This window comes from Primulina huaijiensis, chromosome 7 (genome assembly GCF_012295235.1).
Source record: "Primulina huaijiensis isolate GDHJ02 chromosome 7, ASM1229523v2, whole genome shotgun sequence".
Lineage (NCBI taxonomy): Eukaryota > Viridiplantae > Streptophyta > Magnoliopsida > Lamiales > Gesneriaceae > Primulina > Primulina huaijiensis.
Genome location: NC_133312.1, coordinates 4,857,818 through 4,872,797, shown reverse-complemented (window position 1 = coordinate 4,872,797; position 14,980 = coordinate 4,857,818). Strand labels below are relative to the sequence as shown.

Here is a 14,980-nt window from a genome sequence, read left to right as displayed (position 1 = left end):
AGGTGTAATAATAATAATAATAATAATAATAATAATAATAATAATAATAATAATAATAATAAAGGCTTTCAGAAGAGAAATAAATAAATCAGAAGAGTATAATAATGTCAAATGCCAACCATTGGAACATTGAGTCAAATATGTACATGGATAGCATGCCCATAGACTAGGATGTATTAATAATAATAATAAAGCCTTTCAAAAGAGAATATATATTTAAATTTAAATTTTGGATTTTCAATGCTTTTTGAAAATTTTGAGATTATATTAAAAGATATTAAGATTATTTTTATAAGATTTTTAAATATATTTATGGTGTTTTTTAATAATTTTTTATTAAGAAATTATGTTATTTATAATATATATAATAGTTAACCTATTAGAGTAATATCAATTTTTTTTTAAATCTCCCTTTTTTATAATATTTATATTATTTTTAAATTTTTTGTGATTGACAAAATACACATTATCGAGTTTTTCAAATATATTACCTATAAGAGGAATATCAGTTTCAGAACGCTTGATCGAATTAGGCGTTTCCAATCGTTCTGGAGTTGAAGTCATTATGCCGAGAAGTCAAACCGTTGTATTTATTGATTTTTAGTGGCAAGATATCGTCTGAAAAAACTGACCGGTCCAAAAATTTATTGAAGTGCGAATGTTTAAACATCAAATTCCAACCGCACTATAAACATAGATTTTGAACATTTCAATGAGGATATTGCAAATCAAGCTGCTTAGACGAAATCTGAAACTAGAAAGAGTGCAAAATATCCTACCAACCTCGAAATAAAAAAAAGTTATCTATTTGATATACGATTTATCAGCTTCTTGAAAAAGGTGGACTTAAAGTTGCAAAAGCTAGAAGAACATTAAAGACCATTTCAGATGATCTTTGAAAAACAAATTCGACCCTCGGAGTTTTTCACCTATACATACATAGATCATTCAAAGTGAAGACTATTGAAATTTTGAACAATCAAAGTATTCACAACCGTTGAATTAAAAATCATACAGTCTGCATATTTTTCAGATTAATTGAGCACACCTAACTGTTTACATTTCAGAGTGCTCAACCAAAGCACACGCTTATCAGATCACATCAGATCTTCAAGGATCAATCTGTGCTATCTCAACCAAGTCAGGCCATTACAAAGCTGATCATTGTGCCTTTGTTATTTGTTGTGTTGTCTCGTGAACCGAGTGTTATTAAACATTCAATCCTTTTAAAATGATCACTAAGCGTTTTAGTTTAGGCAGTGTGATAAGTCTTAACTGAGGCAGACTGTTACAAAACATTGTAAAGCTAAATTCTTTTAGTGTAGATCTTCTTAAGTGGAAGAAGAGATGACAGATAATTTTTATCTCCGAACATCCATAAAAACGTTGTGTCATTTACTTATGCACTTTACTTTTTTGCATATTCGAGTTTTCACATTGTTTCTTGTTAAACTATCAACCGTTTTTTTTATCACTAGCCAAACCAGGCTGTTTCGTACTTACTCTACTTTAAAGTACTCCAGTAAAACTAGCCGTTCAAGAATAGTTCTTAACAGCTTAAAAATTATTAAAAACGGTTTAAAGTTCAAAGAATTTTTTAAAGAGCTTATTCACCACTCTAAATTCTAATTCGATCCAACCCCCTTATATTTCATAGATATGTAGATTTGATTTTGTGTATATATTAGTAATTCTAAGTTTTTTCATCATTTTTTTTCGTATAATGTATAACTAACTATCACAGATATGATAAATACATTTTAATTTATTTATATATTATTTTAGATATAAAAAACATAATTAAATCAATAATATTTTATGACTAGCTCGATTAAACTAATAATTGAAAATTAAAACATATTATTTATATGTAACATATAATATTAAATATATTATAATATTTTATATACATTTATCGCATGTACGATGATAGTAATGATTCTTTAAAATTGAATAAATATTGAACACTTGAATTAGATGTATATAAGATTGAGATAATTTTGCGTCAGTAAATTTACAATAATATGGATTGTTTCCATATGTAATCATGAATAAAATAAAAGTTATATTTGGTATTAAAAAAATGTTTAATGGATGTTCGAATTGGTAGAGTAGTTGAATAATTAATCAATTACAAGAAGTTCAATTATATTTTTCTTACCAACACTTTCTCGGATAAGCTTGTCACATATAGTTTTGTTTTGTAACAGTTTGGAGAATAAAAGATTAATTTCTTTTTGGTTCACCCCGAAAGCGATATTTTTTTTTAAACCAATTTTCAAGGAATTTGCGGGTGTGAAAAAATAATTAATTGATTAGTGAAAATTGTTTTGTCCATCAATTAAGGATTATGTAGACATTTTTCTCAATCATAGCAATTTATTTTTAAAAAATATTAATACAAAATAAATAAATAAAAAAATCGATGTCGCATTTCTCAACTCCTGCATGCATCCAAAGAAAATAAGGGAAGAGAAGAAGCCTGGTTTCAAAGAGTACGTGCTCCTGGAAGTTGCGTCTTCGAAACTGATGCAATTGACATGAAAGAGCTAAAAAGTCAGACCAAATTAAATGAGAGATTGTGAAAAATATGTGTTGAAGACCGATCAAACAACGCAAAATAATAAAAATAATAATAAAAAAAAGAAACATGAGAGATAATTTTTCCTTTTTTTTTTTTTTTCAATCCATGTTCGTATGGTTGAAATTTTAATTTAATATATGACCGTACCACATTTTTCTCAATCATAGCAATTTAATGGGATGAAGCTCAAATTAAATAAAATTATAAAAATCACATATCCCACGTCGAATGTTTATAAAACTGAACGAGAGAATTAGTTATAAATAGAGTTCAATTCTTTCAGTTATTATATCTCAAAATTAAAAACTTTTCAGCTTTGATAAAAAGAGAGTGCATAGAAAAAAAGAGTGTATTTTTTTTCTTGAGTACGAGAATGCTCTTGTGTGAGTTAGAGAAATTATTTTCTCGGTATACTCGGGTTGAGAGTGAGAAATATTGAGTGTATTGGTCTATACACTTGTTGTAATATTTCTTCCAGTTATAAAAGTTGCAGTGCTCCGTGGACGTAACCTATATTGGGTAAACCACATAAATCTTTGTGTTCTTGTTGGTTATTTTATTCCGCAATTTCTGGATATAATTTCCCAACAACTGATATCAGAGCCTTGTCGTGAAAATTCTTAAGAATTCTGAGTATGCTCTGTGGTTGCAGATTTGTCTGATCTTCCACATCAGAAAAGATTTTTTAGATTTTTTGCTAAGGGCAGAGAAGTGATGACCGGAGATGATGGATCGGGACCGGGAATCAACAAGTTCGACGGAATAGATTTTTCGTTCTAGCGGTTACAGATAAGAGATTATATGTACAATAAGAAGCTGCATCAACCTCTATCATGAAAGAAACCGAAAAAGATGGAGGATGATGATTGGGAGCTCCTTGACCGACAGATGTTAGGTGTGATACGATTGACCTAACAAAGAATGTGGCACATAACGTGGCAGAGGCACAAACCACAGAAGAGATGATGTCCATTTTATCGGACATGTACGAGAAGCTATCAGCAAACAACAAAGTACATCTCATGAAAAAGTTATTCAACTTGAAAATGAGAGAATGTGTTTTGGTGGCTAAACACATCAATGTGTTCAACACGATTGTTTCTCAGCTAACATCGGTTGAAATTAATTTTGATGATGAGATTCGTGCACTTATTATTTTGTCATCTTTACCAAATGTTTTGGGAACCGATGCGGGCAGCGGTTAGCAACTCTGTTGGAAAAAGAAAGCTACAATTCAATGATGTCAGAGATCAAATTCTTGCTGAAGAAGTTCGCAGGATGGATTCGGGTGAAGGAACATCATCGAGATCTGCTCTAAATCTCGAGAACAGAGGAAGGGACAGAAGTGGCGAAAAGAGTTCTAACCGATGGCACAGTAGGTTTAAGTCAAGAAATGGAAAAGACAAAAGCAACTTTGAAAAGAATTTGAAGTGTCGGAGCTGTAGTGAAACTGGTCACTTGAAAAAGAACTGCAGATCAACAAAGAATAATGCCAATTCTGTCACTGAGGAAGTACATGATGCTCTATTACTATCCATGGAAAGCCCCGTTGATTCTTGGGTTATGGACTCGGGAGCTTCGTTTCATACCACTGGTAATCATGATGTATTCGATAATTACATTGCGAGAGATTACGGAAAAGTTTCCGTGGCTGATGAAAAACATTTGGAAATAATTGGTATGGGTGATATTTGGATGAAGATGACAAATAGATCTGCCTGAAAAATCAACAAAGTAAGACATATACCAAAGTTGACACACAATCTGATTTCAGTGGGACAACTTGACGACGAAGGTCATAAGTTGACATTTGGTGATGGTTCTTGAAAAGTGAAAAAGGGATGTGGATGTGGATGCTGGAGCTAATTCAAGTCAATGACATAGTAGGTTTGGGGATACGAGTGAGAAGAGAATGAAAATAATTGTTTCAAACGGAAAACAATCGGAATTAAAGATCGTTGAACACAAGCTGTGTGAAGCTGTATTTTTTGGAAAGCAGAAAAAGGTGATCTTTTCAAAAGAGATTAGAGAACCGAAATCGACAGATTTGGAGATGATACATACTGATGTATGTGGATCATCTCATGTGACATCCTTTGGAGATCACTCAAGATATTATGACACTACTGTTGATGATTCGAGCTTGAAATTTTGGTTTATTTTGTGAAAAATAAATCGGATGTTTATGAGACCTTTAAACAGTGGGAGATAGTCATGGAAGATGTGATGGATTCACTGTCATCCAATCACATGTGGGAGTTGTCAGAACTTCCTGAAGGTAAAAAGGTTTTACATAGAAAGTGGGAGTACCGGTTAGAACATGACGGTAGCAAACGGTACAAAGAAATACTTGGTGTAAAAGGTGAAAAGGAAATCTTTGGTTACACTGATATTTTCTCTCTGGTGGTAAAGTTAACTATTATCAGGACTGTACTTAGATTGATGGTAAAAGAAAATTTACATCTAGGACAGTTAGATGTAAAGACGACGTTTCTTCATGGTAAGCTAGATGAAAAAATGAATCAATCAAAGGGATTTGAAGTACGAGTGAAAGAGAAAATGATGTGCAAACTTCAGAAGAGCTTGTATGGTCTCAAACAAGCTCCAAGACAGTGGTACAAGAAGTTTGATTGTGTAATGAATATTGATGGTGTTCTGAGGTATCAGGCTGATCACTGTTGTTATGTGAAGCTTGATGTTTATTATATCATACTACTGATATATGTAAATGATATGTTGATAGCAGGAGATTGTCTGGAGGAGATTGATAAACTCGAGAAAGAGTTATCAAAGGAATCTGCTTTGAAGGATTTGGGTGCTGCAAAACAAATCCTTGGAATGGGGATCCTTAGAGATCGAGTGAATGGAGTCTTGAAACTTGATAAGATTCCTGGAAGCAAGAATCCAGCTGATATGCTCACGAAGGCTGTTATCATTGAAAAACTGAAGTTGTGTTTGACTTCAGTTGGTCTCCTGGACTAACAAAAGAGGTATGAGTTGTTGCACTGATGGTGTGAAGACATGATTGAAATCAAGTCTTCAAGTGGGAGAATTGTTATGTGAGATTTAATGGGGTGGGGTCCATATTAAATAAAAATAATAAAAATCACATATCCCACATCGAATGTTTACAAAACTGAACGAGAGAATTAGTTATAAATAGAGCTCAATTCCTTCACTTATTGTATCCCAAAATCAAAAGCTTTTTAGCTTTGATAAAAAGAGAGTGCATAGAAAAAAAAGTGTATTTTTTTCTTGAGTGCGGGAATTCTCTTGTGTTCGTTAGAGAAATTATTTTCTCGGTATACTCGGGTTGGGAGTGAGAAATATTGAGTGTATTGGTCTATACACTTGTTGTAATATTTCTTCCAGTTATAAAAGTTGCAGTGCTCCGTGTACGTAGCTTATATTAGGTGAACCACGTAAATATTTGTGTTCTTGTTGGTTATTTTATTCCGCAATTTTTGGGTACTATTACCATAGTGATCGGCGTCGCTTCGGTATAATTCCTCAACAGCGAGATACCGAGGAGTTTAAATTTGAAGGCGTTGGTAGGGCAAAGTGATAAAGAGAGTGGTGAGGCATTGCGTTAGCAAACTCTGAGGGAGAGGTTTATTATAGGAGTGTCAAAATGCGACACGACCCGTCAACCCGACACGACCCAACACGAAAAAAATCAGGTTCGGGTTGGGGTTTTTCGGGTTCGGGTTGGGTGGATTCGGGTTTGAACAAAATTTATTGTATTTCGGGTTGGGTAGCGGGTTGACCCGCGAACTTTTGTTTTTTGAAAATATTACCTATATTTTTATATATTGTATGTTTGAACAAAATTTATTGTATATTTATATGATAAATTTTCATCATTTAACATTTATTTTGCATATTTTTATTTTTTTAACAATTTTTTATTTGATTTAGTAAATATACTTTTAATTTTCTACGATTAAACTTTCAAATTTATATCGAAAATTTTGTTATTATGTGTTAAATTAAAATGTTATTATTATTTTTTATTTTTTGAATTTTATTCATTAATTTTTTTAAAAAAATTTTAAAAAAATAAATAAAATTCGGGTTACGCGGGTTAGACGGGTTGAGTCGGGTTATACGGGTTTGTGTTCGGGTTGGGGGTTTTGGGTTGCTTCGGGTTCGGGATGAAAAAAAAAAAAATTTCGCGGGTTGACCCGAAACCCGACCCAACCCACCCGATTGACACCCCTAGTTTATTAGAAGGATTTGTTGAGGGAAGCTTTATGTTCCGGAACAATGGTTCGCCGGAACGGTTGCGGTAATTGGAACGGCAACTACCGTTCCAGTTCCAATGTTATGTTGCGGAACGCTTGTATAAAAAAATTAATAAATTCAAAAAATTGGTAAAAAAATTTAAATATAAATTACATCATAATAAAAAATAAAATATATGAAGTTATTACAAATTAATATATCAATACAAAACTATTTTACAATAATAGCACAATAAGAAAAACACACAAAAAATTATAACATACCAAAGCTAATACCATGAAGAGTGATGCGGAGGAGCGAAATCATTGTTATATTTTTCATCAGTATCTCATAGATTAAATTGATTTTGAACATTTATATATTGACATGATTGTCCATAGGGATATTGATTAGATTGAGATGACGAAAGATCATTAGAAAGAGATGACTGATTTTGTAATAGTGTTTCGTCACGACTATTAAAGTATCCGAATCCACGATACACAGTAGAACTATCAGCTGTACTTGAAGATCTATACTCGGGACCATGACGTCCAACACCACGCCATATAGATAATGAAGATTCATTGTATCTATCAATAATATATTGAGACGACCCATAATCAAATCCACGATGTCTAATTCCATGTGTACCATATGTTGAAAAATCAAATGATCTATCAAAAAAATCGTGTCTAGAATTATAATTACCCTGATATCCATATCCACCTGATTGATATTCAGTCGGATCATACCCAACATGCTGAGAGTCCCAATAGTAACTCATCGATCCATAATTATCTGTCATTTGAATTTGTCGATTTCCCCCCAATCCAAGACATCTTATGTGTTCTTCGACACCCATGTATGGTTGCGTAGAATCAGCTGAATGTTCTTTATCACTAGCACTAGAGAATTCTGATAAACTTTCCAAGAAACGACGTTGTTCCTCAATTCCAGGACGGTAACCATGATCAGTATCTTGTGTTGCATAATAATTTTCATCTCCTTTTGCCCATGTCATACCTGCGATATGTTGGTCATCTTGATGACTTTGATCATTTGTTGTATCTTGTGATTTGTGATATTTTCCATGTCCTGGTTGGACTGTGAGGAGCAGTTCGTAAAATACGGTGGATATAACCCGGTGGCATTCTGGTCAAAGAGGTAAAAGATTTAATTTATTTTACGGAAGTATAATGAGCCTTTAATTTAAAAAGAAAAATCAATGTAATTAAAATTAAGGTTGAGGGATATTTTGGGAAAAATTTGAAAACTAGGTATTAAAACCAAAGTTGAAAAACTTTGGGTACTGATACAGAAGTTACCCGTGAATGAAAAAACTTTCTGTGATATCAACTAGTGAGAGGAAAATGTTCTCGAGAAATATATTTGCATGTCTCGCTGTTAGCTTCCTTGTTTATTCACGAGGGATGAGGGATATTATCTTGTTTTGATCGCCTTAAAATGTTCATGTATTGGTTTTATTAGGTAAACTTCAATTTTTTATGCTGCATTATGTAATTGTTTTAGGCTTACTTGAGTTTGATAATCTTATTTGGCATTTTCAGTGGATGAAACATTTAATCCATACTTTGTCGGCGTGAACTTTTTGGCTTTATTAGATGAATAGTAAAAGTTGATTAGTTCTACAACATCGTTGCTATTCATATTTTTCTTTCATCGGTTTGCTTTCTTATAGATGTCAAGTCAAGATTTGATTTGGTTTGCTTTCTTATAGATGTCAAGTCAAGATTTGATTTGGTGTCTGTATAGTGAATTTAACATAACTGATTGATTTTGAATTTTGTAGTCTATAGGCGGCAAGGAATATTTCGTGAATCAAAAGACCAGCTATATAATGCTGCAACTCAAGAAAGGGGGACGACTCTGAAGCAGCTCTTGATAGAATTAGATGTGTTTGATACATGTAAAGGTGTTATATTTTTGGGTGCCACTAATCGAATGGATTTACTGGATCCTGCCCTTCTCCGTCCTGGTCGATTTGATCGCAAGGTGTGCTCTTCTGAATTAAAGTAGTGGCGTATCAAAGGTTTTTCAGTTACTTTGATAGTATATCAAATTGTTCGAGCATTATATATCAAATATTAAAGGTGATTATGTTTCTACAATGTAGATCAGAATTCGCCCACCAAATTCAAAAGGTAGATTGGAAATTTTAAAAGTCCATGCTCGTAAGGTGAAGTTTTCAGACACTGTTGATTCGTCTACTTATGCGAACAACTTGCCTGGTTTGCATTTGAATTTTGTTTTCTTCGTATCAGTATGTTGAATAGTTTTTTTATTGTTTGAATTATTAGGCATGCTGTCCTTATTGCTGTGCAATATCTGTATTATGTTGATCGGGATGGACAGGTGCAAAGCTAGCTCAACTTCTCCAAGAAGCTGCTCTTGTAGCAGTGCGGAAAGGTCGTGCTGCAATTCTTCAGTCAGATATGGATAATGCTGTTGATCGTCTTACAGTGGGACCGAAGCGTGTCGGAATAGAGCTGAGTCAACAAGGACAATGCCGCAGAGCTACGTCAGAAGTGGGGACTGCTTTGACTTCTCATATTCTTAGGCGTGTCGAGAATGCAAAAGTTGAGTGTTGTGATCGTGTATCAATTCATCCTCGTGGACAGGTTTGTTCTTTGAATTTTTTTTTGTGGGATGCATTTTTTCCTTGCTACATGTTTAATGCATTAACAATAGCCTTTTCCTCATTTTTATATCGATGGTAAAATGCTATATGCAGACACTGTCTCAAGTTGTGTTTCATCGTCTAGATGGTGAGTTTTATATGTTTGAGCGCAGACTTCAATTACTACATCGTCTTCAGGTGTGAACTTTGAATTTGACTCATTCACCAAAGCTTTTCTCTCAATCAAATATGAAATTGGGATATAAAATGGTTCAAAGATGTTTTTATATAAAGGTGTTACTTGGAAGCAGAGCGGCCGAGGAGGTTATTTTTGGGCGGAATCCTTCGAAAGCATCAGTCTCTTATCTTGCCGACGCATCTTGGCTTGCCCGTAAGATAATTACAGTGTAGGTCTTCTATCTGTCTGCATTTGGTTTGCTCTATGTTACTTCTTATGTTGTCATTAACGTTGTCTGTTTGGTTATCAAGATGCGATATGGAGAACCCGACGGTCGTGCATGGAGAACCTTCTCCGTGGAGAAAGAAGGTTAAATTTGTTGGCCCCCGACTCGACTTTGAGGGTTCCCTTTATGATGATTATGATTTGATTGAGCCACCTTTTAACTTCAAATTAGACGACGATGTTGCGAAAAGGATGGAAGGATTGATGCATAATATGTATGGAAATACGGTTGCTTTGCTAAAAGGCTACAATGTTGCTCTGCTTAGACTGTCAAGGTATGAAGTGAATTTTCAGATCAAGTATACCCTTTTCCCGTTTCTCTTTTGCATGCCTGACAGTGAAATGAGCATAGGCTAGTGAGTGTTCTTTTGTATTCCTCCATGAGTCGAAATTATTCGCTAAATGCTTGAATGGTTTTAAAAAATTGTGTCGAGGTGGAGGGGCCCCTTTCTGTTTGCTTTATAATTGCTAGAAGGAAAATGTTGAAGCTCTTTCAAACTGGGGGTCTATTTGAGCTTCGCTCGAAAGAAAATTCATGAGTGAAATTCGTATCGAGTTACTTGAGCTCGAGTTTGAGGAGTTTGATTCTGACACCGATCAAGATCAGACTCCTGTAGCTCTATTGGTACTCATTTTAAACGAAATCCAGCCGTTTCTTTATACTGCAGGTTCTTCTTAATCAGTAAGAGATTAATGGGGACGAAATCGATTTTATCCTCGATAACTACCCCCAGAGACACCCCCAAAGTCTGGTATTGGAGGAGAGAAATCCAGGGAGCCTTCCGTTCTTTGAAAAGAAGCACATAACAATGAATTGGAGTATACCATGTTAACTTCATGATTTACCTCCAAGATTAACAGAAAATCATGAGACGATTACTCTTCGAATTGGATTCATGCGAGTTCAGGCTTGGAAAGATTGTGTTTACCTGTATTATGAGGTGTGATAAGAGGGTTTCTATGTCTCGAGTTCATTGCACTTGGGTCGTGATTTCTACAGACCAAGAATTCAGCATCTCTGGTGGTTGGTTGATTATGTAGCGTAGTGAAATTTGTCTAGGTTAGTTTAAGGTTTTTTTTTTTTTTTTTTTTTTTTTTTTTTTTTTTTTTTTTTTTTTTTTTTTNACTATAATTTACATATCTTTCAACTAATATATAATACATTTCACTTTTTATAGAGTCGTGATGCGCACAACACCGAATCCGAATACAAATTAAGGGTGTTCAAATTTTGGATAAAACCTAAAAAATCGAAAATCAAAACCGAAAAAACCGAACTCTGAATCGAGCCGAAAATCGAATTTTATAATTCAGATATAGATGTTAAAATCGAAATTTCTTTGGTTTGGTTTAGGATGATCTATGTCAAAATCGAACCGACCGAAAAAATCGAAATTTCATTAAATTAATAATTTTATTTTTATTATATATTTTTTGAGATGATATCAGTGAATGATGAATTATTTTGAATAATATTTAGTTGATTATTGTTTATATAATTCATTTAGACTTTATATTTAAATGTTTTACTAAAAAATCATGTAAAAGATAACATATTATATTTTATAATATATTTATCTTATTAATTTAAATAATTGTATCAAAATCGAAATAACTGAATCATTTCGGTAGAAAACCGAACCGGACCGAAAAAATATGATTCGGATATCGGATTATATATTTGTAAAACCGAAAATCGAATCGAACAGATCGATGAACATCCCTAAATTCCAAACCGTTCAAAAACGATATAAAATTTCTATCGAAATTATCAAAATTATAATTATTTATAATGATCTAAGACTGCGAACTTTCGCTTGATCTTTGAGAAGAATTTAATGGGCAAATTTAGTAGTTTACTTAATTAGATGTCATGGTGAATTATTAAGAATTGAGCCAAGGCACCTGATGGACCGAATCGTGGGAAGAATAAGCAATTATTTAATTAATTACACACACCAACACGCAAGAACACACAGTGGTGCAAAAAGCTAAAGCAAGAAGAATAATAGTCACGATTCGAGACGACACATGCCTTGAATTATTCATCCCTCTTCTACCTGAAAAATCAGCCGATAAACTATTTCAACCTATTGCATGAAAAACCCGTGGAATTAGAAAGGAAAAACGATGAGAGATGAAGAAATCTCGCTACGGTGAGCCAACAAAAACGAATCCCAAGTTTCGGGAAGACTGCGTGAAAAAAGTTAATGTTTCGAAGAAATTTAGGAGAAACTATTGTCGGCTATCTGTTCCTCTGTTCTTTACGTTGTGGTGTGCTGCTGCTATCTTGTTTCATGCTAAATTTGGTCTCACCCATGGAAACAAAGGTTATAATTTGTCTTTTTATTATTTTGTTTTATTTCTTGTGTATTTTTTTGCCTGCATTTTGATAACCCCTTTCTTGTATTGTGTCTTGGTATACGCCCTCCTCTTTTCATGAATATTTTGCATTTGTGGGCTCTGGAAATTATGTATAGTCACTCTTCATCTTGGAATCCCTTTTCGTGTATTTAGTGGGCATGTTTGTTTCATATCTTGGTAGTTTTAAGTCTTTTTTATTGGACTCAACTAAGGTTTAGATACTTTTTAAGGTATATTTTGTGTTAATTTTGCGAAGTCACCTGGCTTTAGTTTCAAGTTTACATTCACTCATATCAAAAGTAGAAATAACATAGTAGATGCAGTGGTTTGAATGAATTTCCATGATGAAGCTAATCGCTGTGAGTCCAAGAATTTGAATTTGTAAAAATAGCTGGCAACTATTTGAAGAATGTCGTTGAATTAATAGTTAACAGTTACACTATTCGGTGTTTTAGAACTTGATATGTACACATGACTCGAACTAATTTCACCCTATGGTTCCAACAATAATCATGTTTCGCTTTGTTGAATGAAAAATTTGAAGGAGATGTCAATGCATATAATGAGAGCATAAATAACTCTAGTGTTAATTATGGAAAGTTATCCAACAATATGGTTTCTTTTGTAGAAAATGATAATGAGAACCAGGCAGATGCAGTTGTGATGAAGTTGAATGTGTCTATGATTAGTAATGATCCAGCTTCATTTGATGGTTATTCCAAACCCGAAGGGTCCTTCCAAGGTATAAGTCGGTTAGAGGAATTAACGTCAGTTGTTTTAGATTATAATTCATTAATGTGTCAAGTAGAACCTCAAGAAGATGAGGAGCGGGGCACACATGAACAGCCGCAGAACTGGAAAACTCAGTTAACTTATCCTAACCTTGATGAGTTTAAAAACATTACGAGGCAAAAAAAAAGTGGGAGTTCACCACACCAGCTAGTAAACATCACCCACAGGCTCGAGCCTGATGGGACAGCATATAATTATGCCTCCGAGTCGAAGGGTGCGAAAGTGATTGCTCATAACAAGGAGGCGAAAGGAGCTAGCAATGTATTGGGGAAGGATCACGATAAGTATCTGAGGAACCCTTGTTCTGTGGATGGAAAATTCTTTATCATTGAGCTTGCCGATGAAACATTGGTGGATGCTGTCAAAATTGCAAATTTCGAGCATTACTCTTCTAATTTTAAAGAATTTGAGTTATCAGGGAGCTTGGTATATCCGACCAATTCATGGTATAGTTTGGGGACATTTGTAGCGTCCAACGTAAAGCATACTCAATGCTTTAAGCTACCTGATCCAAAGTGGGCTAGATATTTGAAAGTGGATTTACTTGGTCATTATGGGTCAGAGTTTTACTGCACACTTAGTGTTGTAGAGGTGTATGGTGTTGATGCAATAGAACAGATGCTTGAGGATCTTATTGTTACTTCGGAGGAGTCTTCTACGAATAGAATAATGAAGCCTAATGCAACAGTGATGCATTTGAAACCACTGGAACAAGGTTCTAACAATCTTGAAGTAGATAGTGTGGCTCATACTGTGGTTGAGGCTGTTAGAAAGGAGGTAGAAACTATACACGAGGGGGAAAAGATCAACATGGATGTACTCAAGAAACAGACGACCTTAGGTAGCATTTCGGATCCCAAGGTGAAAACTCGGCAGCATCAAAATAACAGATTACATGCCGATGCTGCCCTTAAGGTATTGTTGCAAAAGGTTAGATTGCTGGAGTTGAACTTATCTTTGCTTGAGGAGTACATAAAAGAGTTAAACAAAGGACAAAGAGATGTTTTGCCCACGCTTGACCAAGAGCTATCAAAGTTTTCTGTTCTTATTGAAAAAAGAAAATTGGAGATAAACAATCTTTTGCAATGGAAGGAAAAAATGGTATTTACTCGTAATTTTTAGAACAATCACGAACTTGGTGCACGTTCAGTTTTTTCACTTGCTTTTCTTTTGCTTAGGAACAAGGGATTGTTGATCTTGAATCCTGGAGAACTGCTGTCTCGAACCGAATGGATCACTTGGCTGCAGAAAATAGCATGCTTAGGTCAGTAATAGAATTTGTTGGTACTGGGTTGAGTGGTCTAATATAACTTATAATTACTGTATCTCTTCGCATATGGTTCCTTTCGATGGGCTCAAACTCTTCATTGTGTAAATTTGTTCTGCAGATTAAAGGTCGACAAAGTGTCAGATGATCAAGCGAGTCTGGAAAAGAAAGAGCTTGCGATGCTTACAGTGAGCTTTTGCTTTGCATGCATTGCGATAATCAAGTTAATTTTGTATGGGATCCTGAAATTATTCAGCACGCCAATGCCTGCGGCTGCTCGTTCGGGTTTCCAGTCTAGAGGATGGACTTTGATTCTCATCAGCTGTAGTTTGACAATGCTCATCCCATTGATTTATAGTTAGTTTTGTGCATTTAAGTGGGTCTATTGCGGTGAAGAATGCGACCAAGTAGCCCTATCATGATATATAATAGTGAAAATTGGCTTCTTGTCAAAATATTCAACTCCAAACTCTTTCGTTATATCCGCATCAAGCAGTGCCTGCCTTCTTGGATTTTATTTACTATTTGACCTGACGAAATATCTATATATATATATATATATTTTGAGAATGAAATATCTGATTTATTATCTATACCATATTATTATCAATATTATACTTTATTAAGTTTGAGACACTAACTAAT

General features: G+C 34.1%; 2 protein-coding genes across 7 annotated transcripts; both read left to right on the top strand.

Annotated features, from left to right (window-relative positions):
* Positions 1-8,559: 8,559 nt before the first annotated feature.
* On the top strand, positions 8,560-11,018 carry LOC140980897 (probable inactive ATP-dependent zinc metalloprotease FTSHI 1, chloroplastic). 5 transcript variants are annotated; one of them, XM_073447002.1, is made up of 7 exons: positions 8,560-8,824; positions 8,951-9,060; positions 9,185-9,450; positions 9,564-9,647; positions 9,728-9,840; positions 9,939-10,187; positions 10,581-11,018. In XM_073447002.1, the coding sequence occupies exons 1-7, from the start codon at positions 8,724-8,726 to the stop codon at positions 10,717-10,719; spliced, it is 1,062 nt and encodes a 353-aa protein (XP_073303103.1). In that variant the 5' UTR covers positions 8,560-8,723; the 3' UTR covers positions 10,720-11,018. The 5 variants fall into 5 exon arrangements, with proteins under 5 accessions (XP_073303103.1, XP_073303105.1, XP_073303101.1 ...); XM_073447004.1 differs by having other exon boundaries at positions 8,561-8,824; positions 9,564-9,597; positions 9,744-9,840; XM_073447000.1 differs by having other exon boundaries at positions 8,561-8,824; positions 9,744-9,856.
* An 855-nt stretch (positions 11,019-11,873) lies between these two features.
* LOC140981363 (SUN domain-containing protein 5-like) lies at positions 11,874-14,841 on the top strand. 2 transcript variants are annotated; one of them, XM_073447747.1, is made up of 4 exons: positions 11,874-12,242; positions 12,905-14,169; positions 14,247-14,332; positions 14,457-14,841. In XM_073447747.1, the coding sequence occupies exons 1-4, from the start codon at positions 12,050-12,052 to the stop codon at positions 14,695-14,697; spliced, it is 1,785 nt and encodes a 594-aa protein (XP_073303848.1). In that variant the 5' UTR covers positions 11,874-12,049; the 3' UTR covers positions 14,698-14,841. The 2 variants fall into 2 exon arrangements, with proteins under 2 accessions (XP_073303848.1, XP_073303847.1); XM_073447746.1 differs by having other exon boundaries at positions 12,821-14,169.
* Positions 14,842-14,980: the final 139 nt, after the last annotated feature.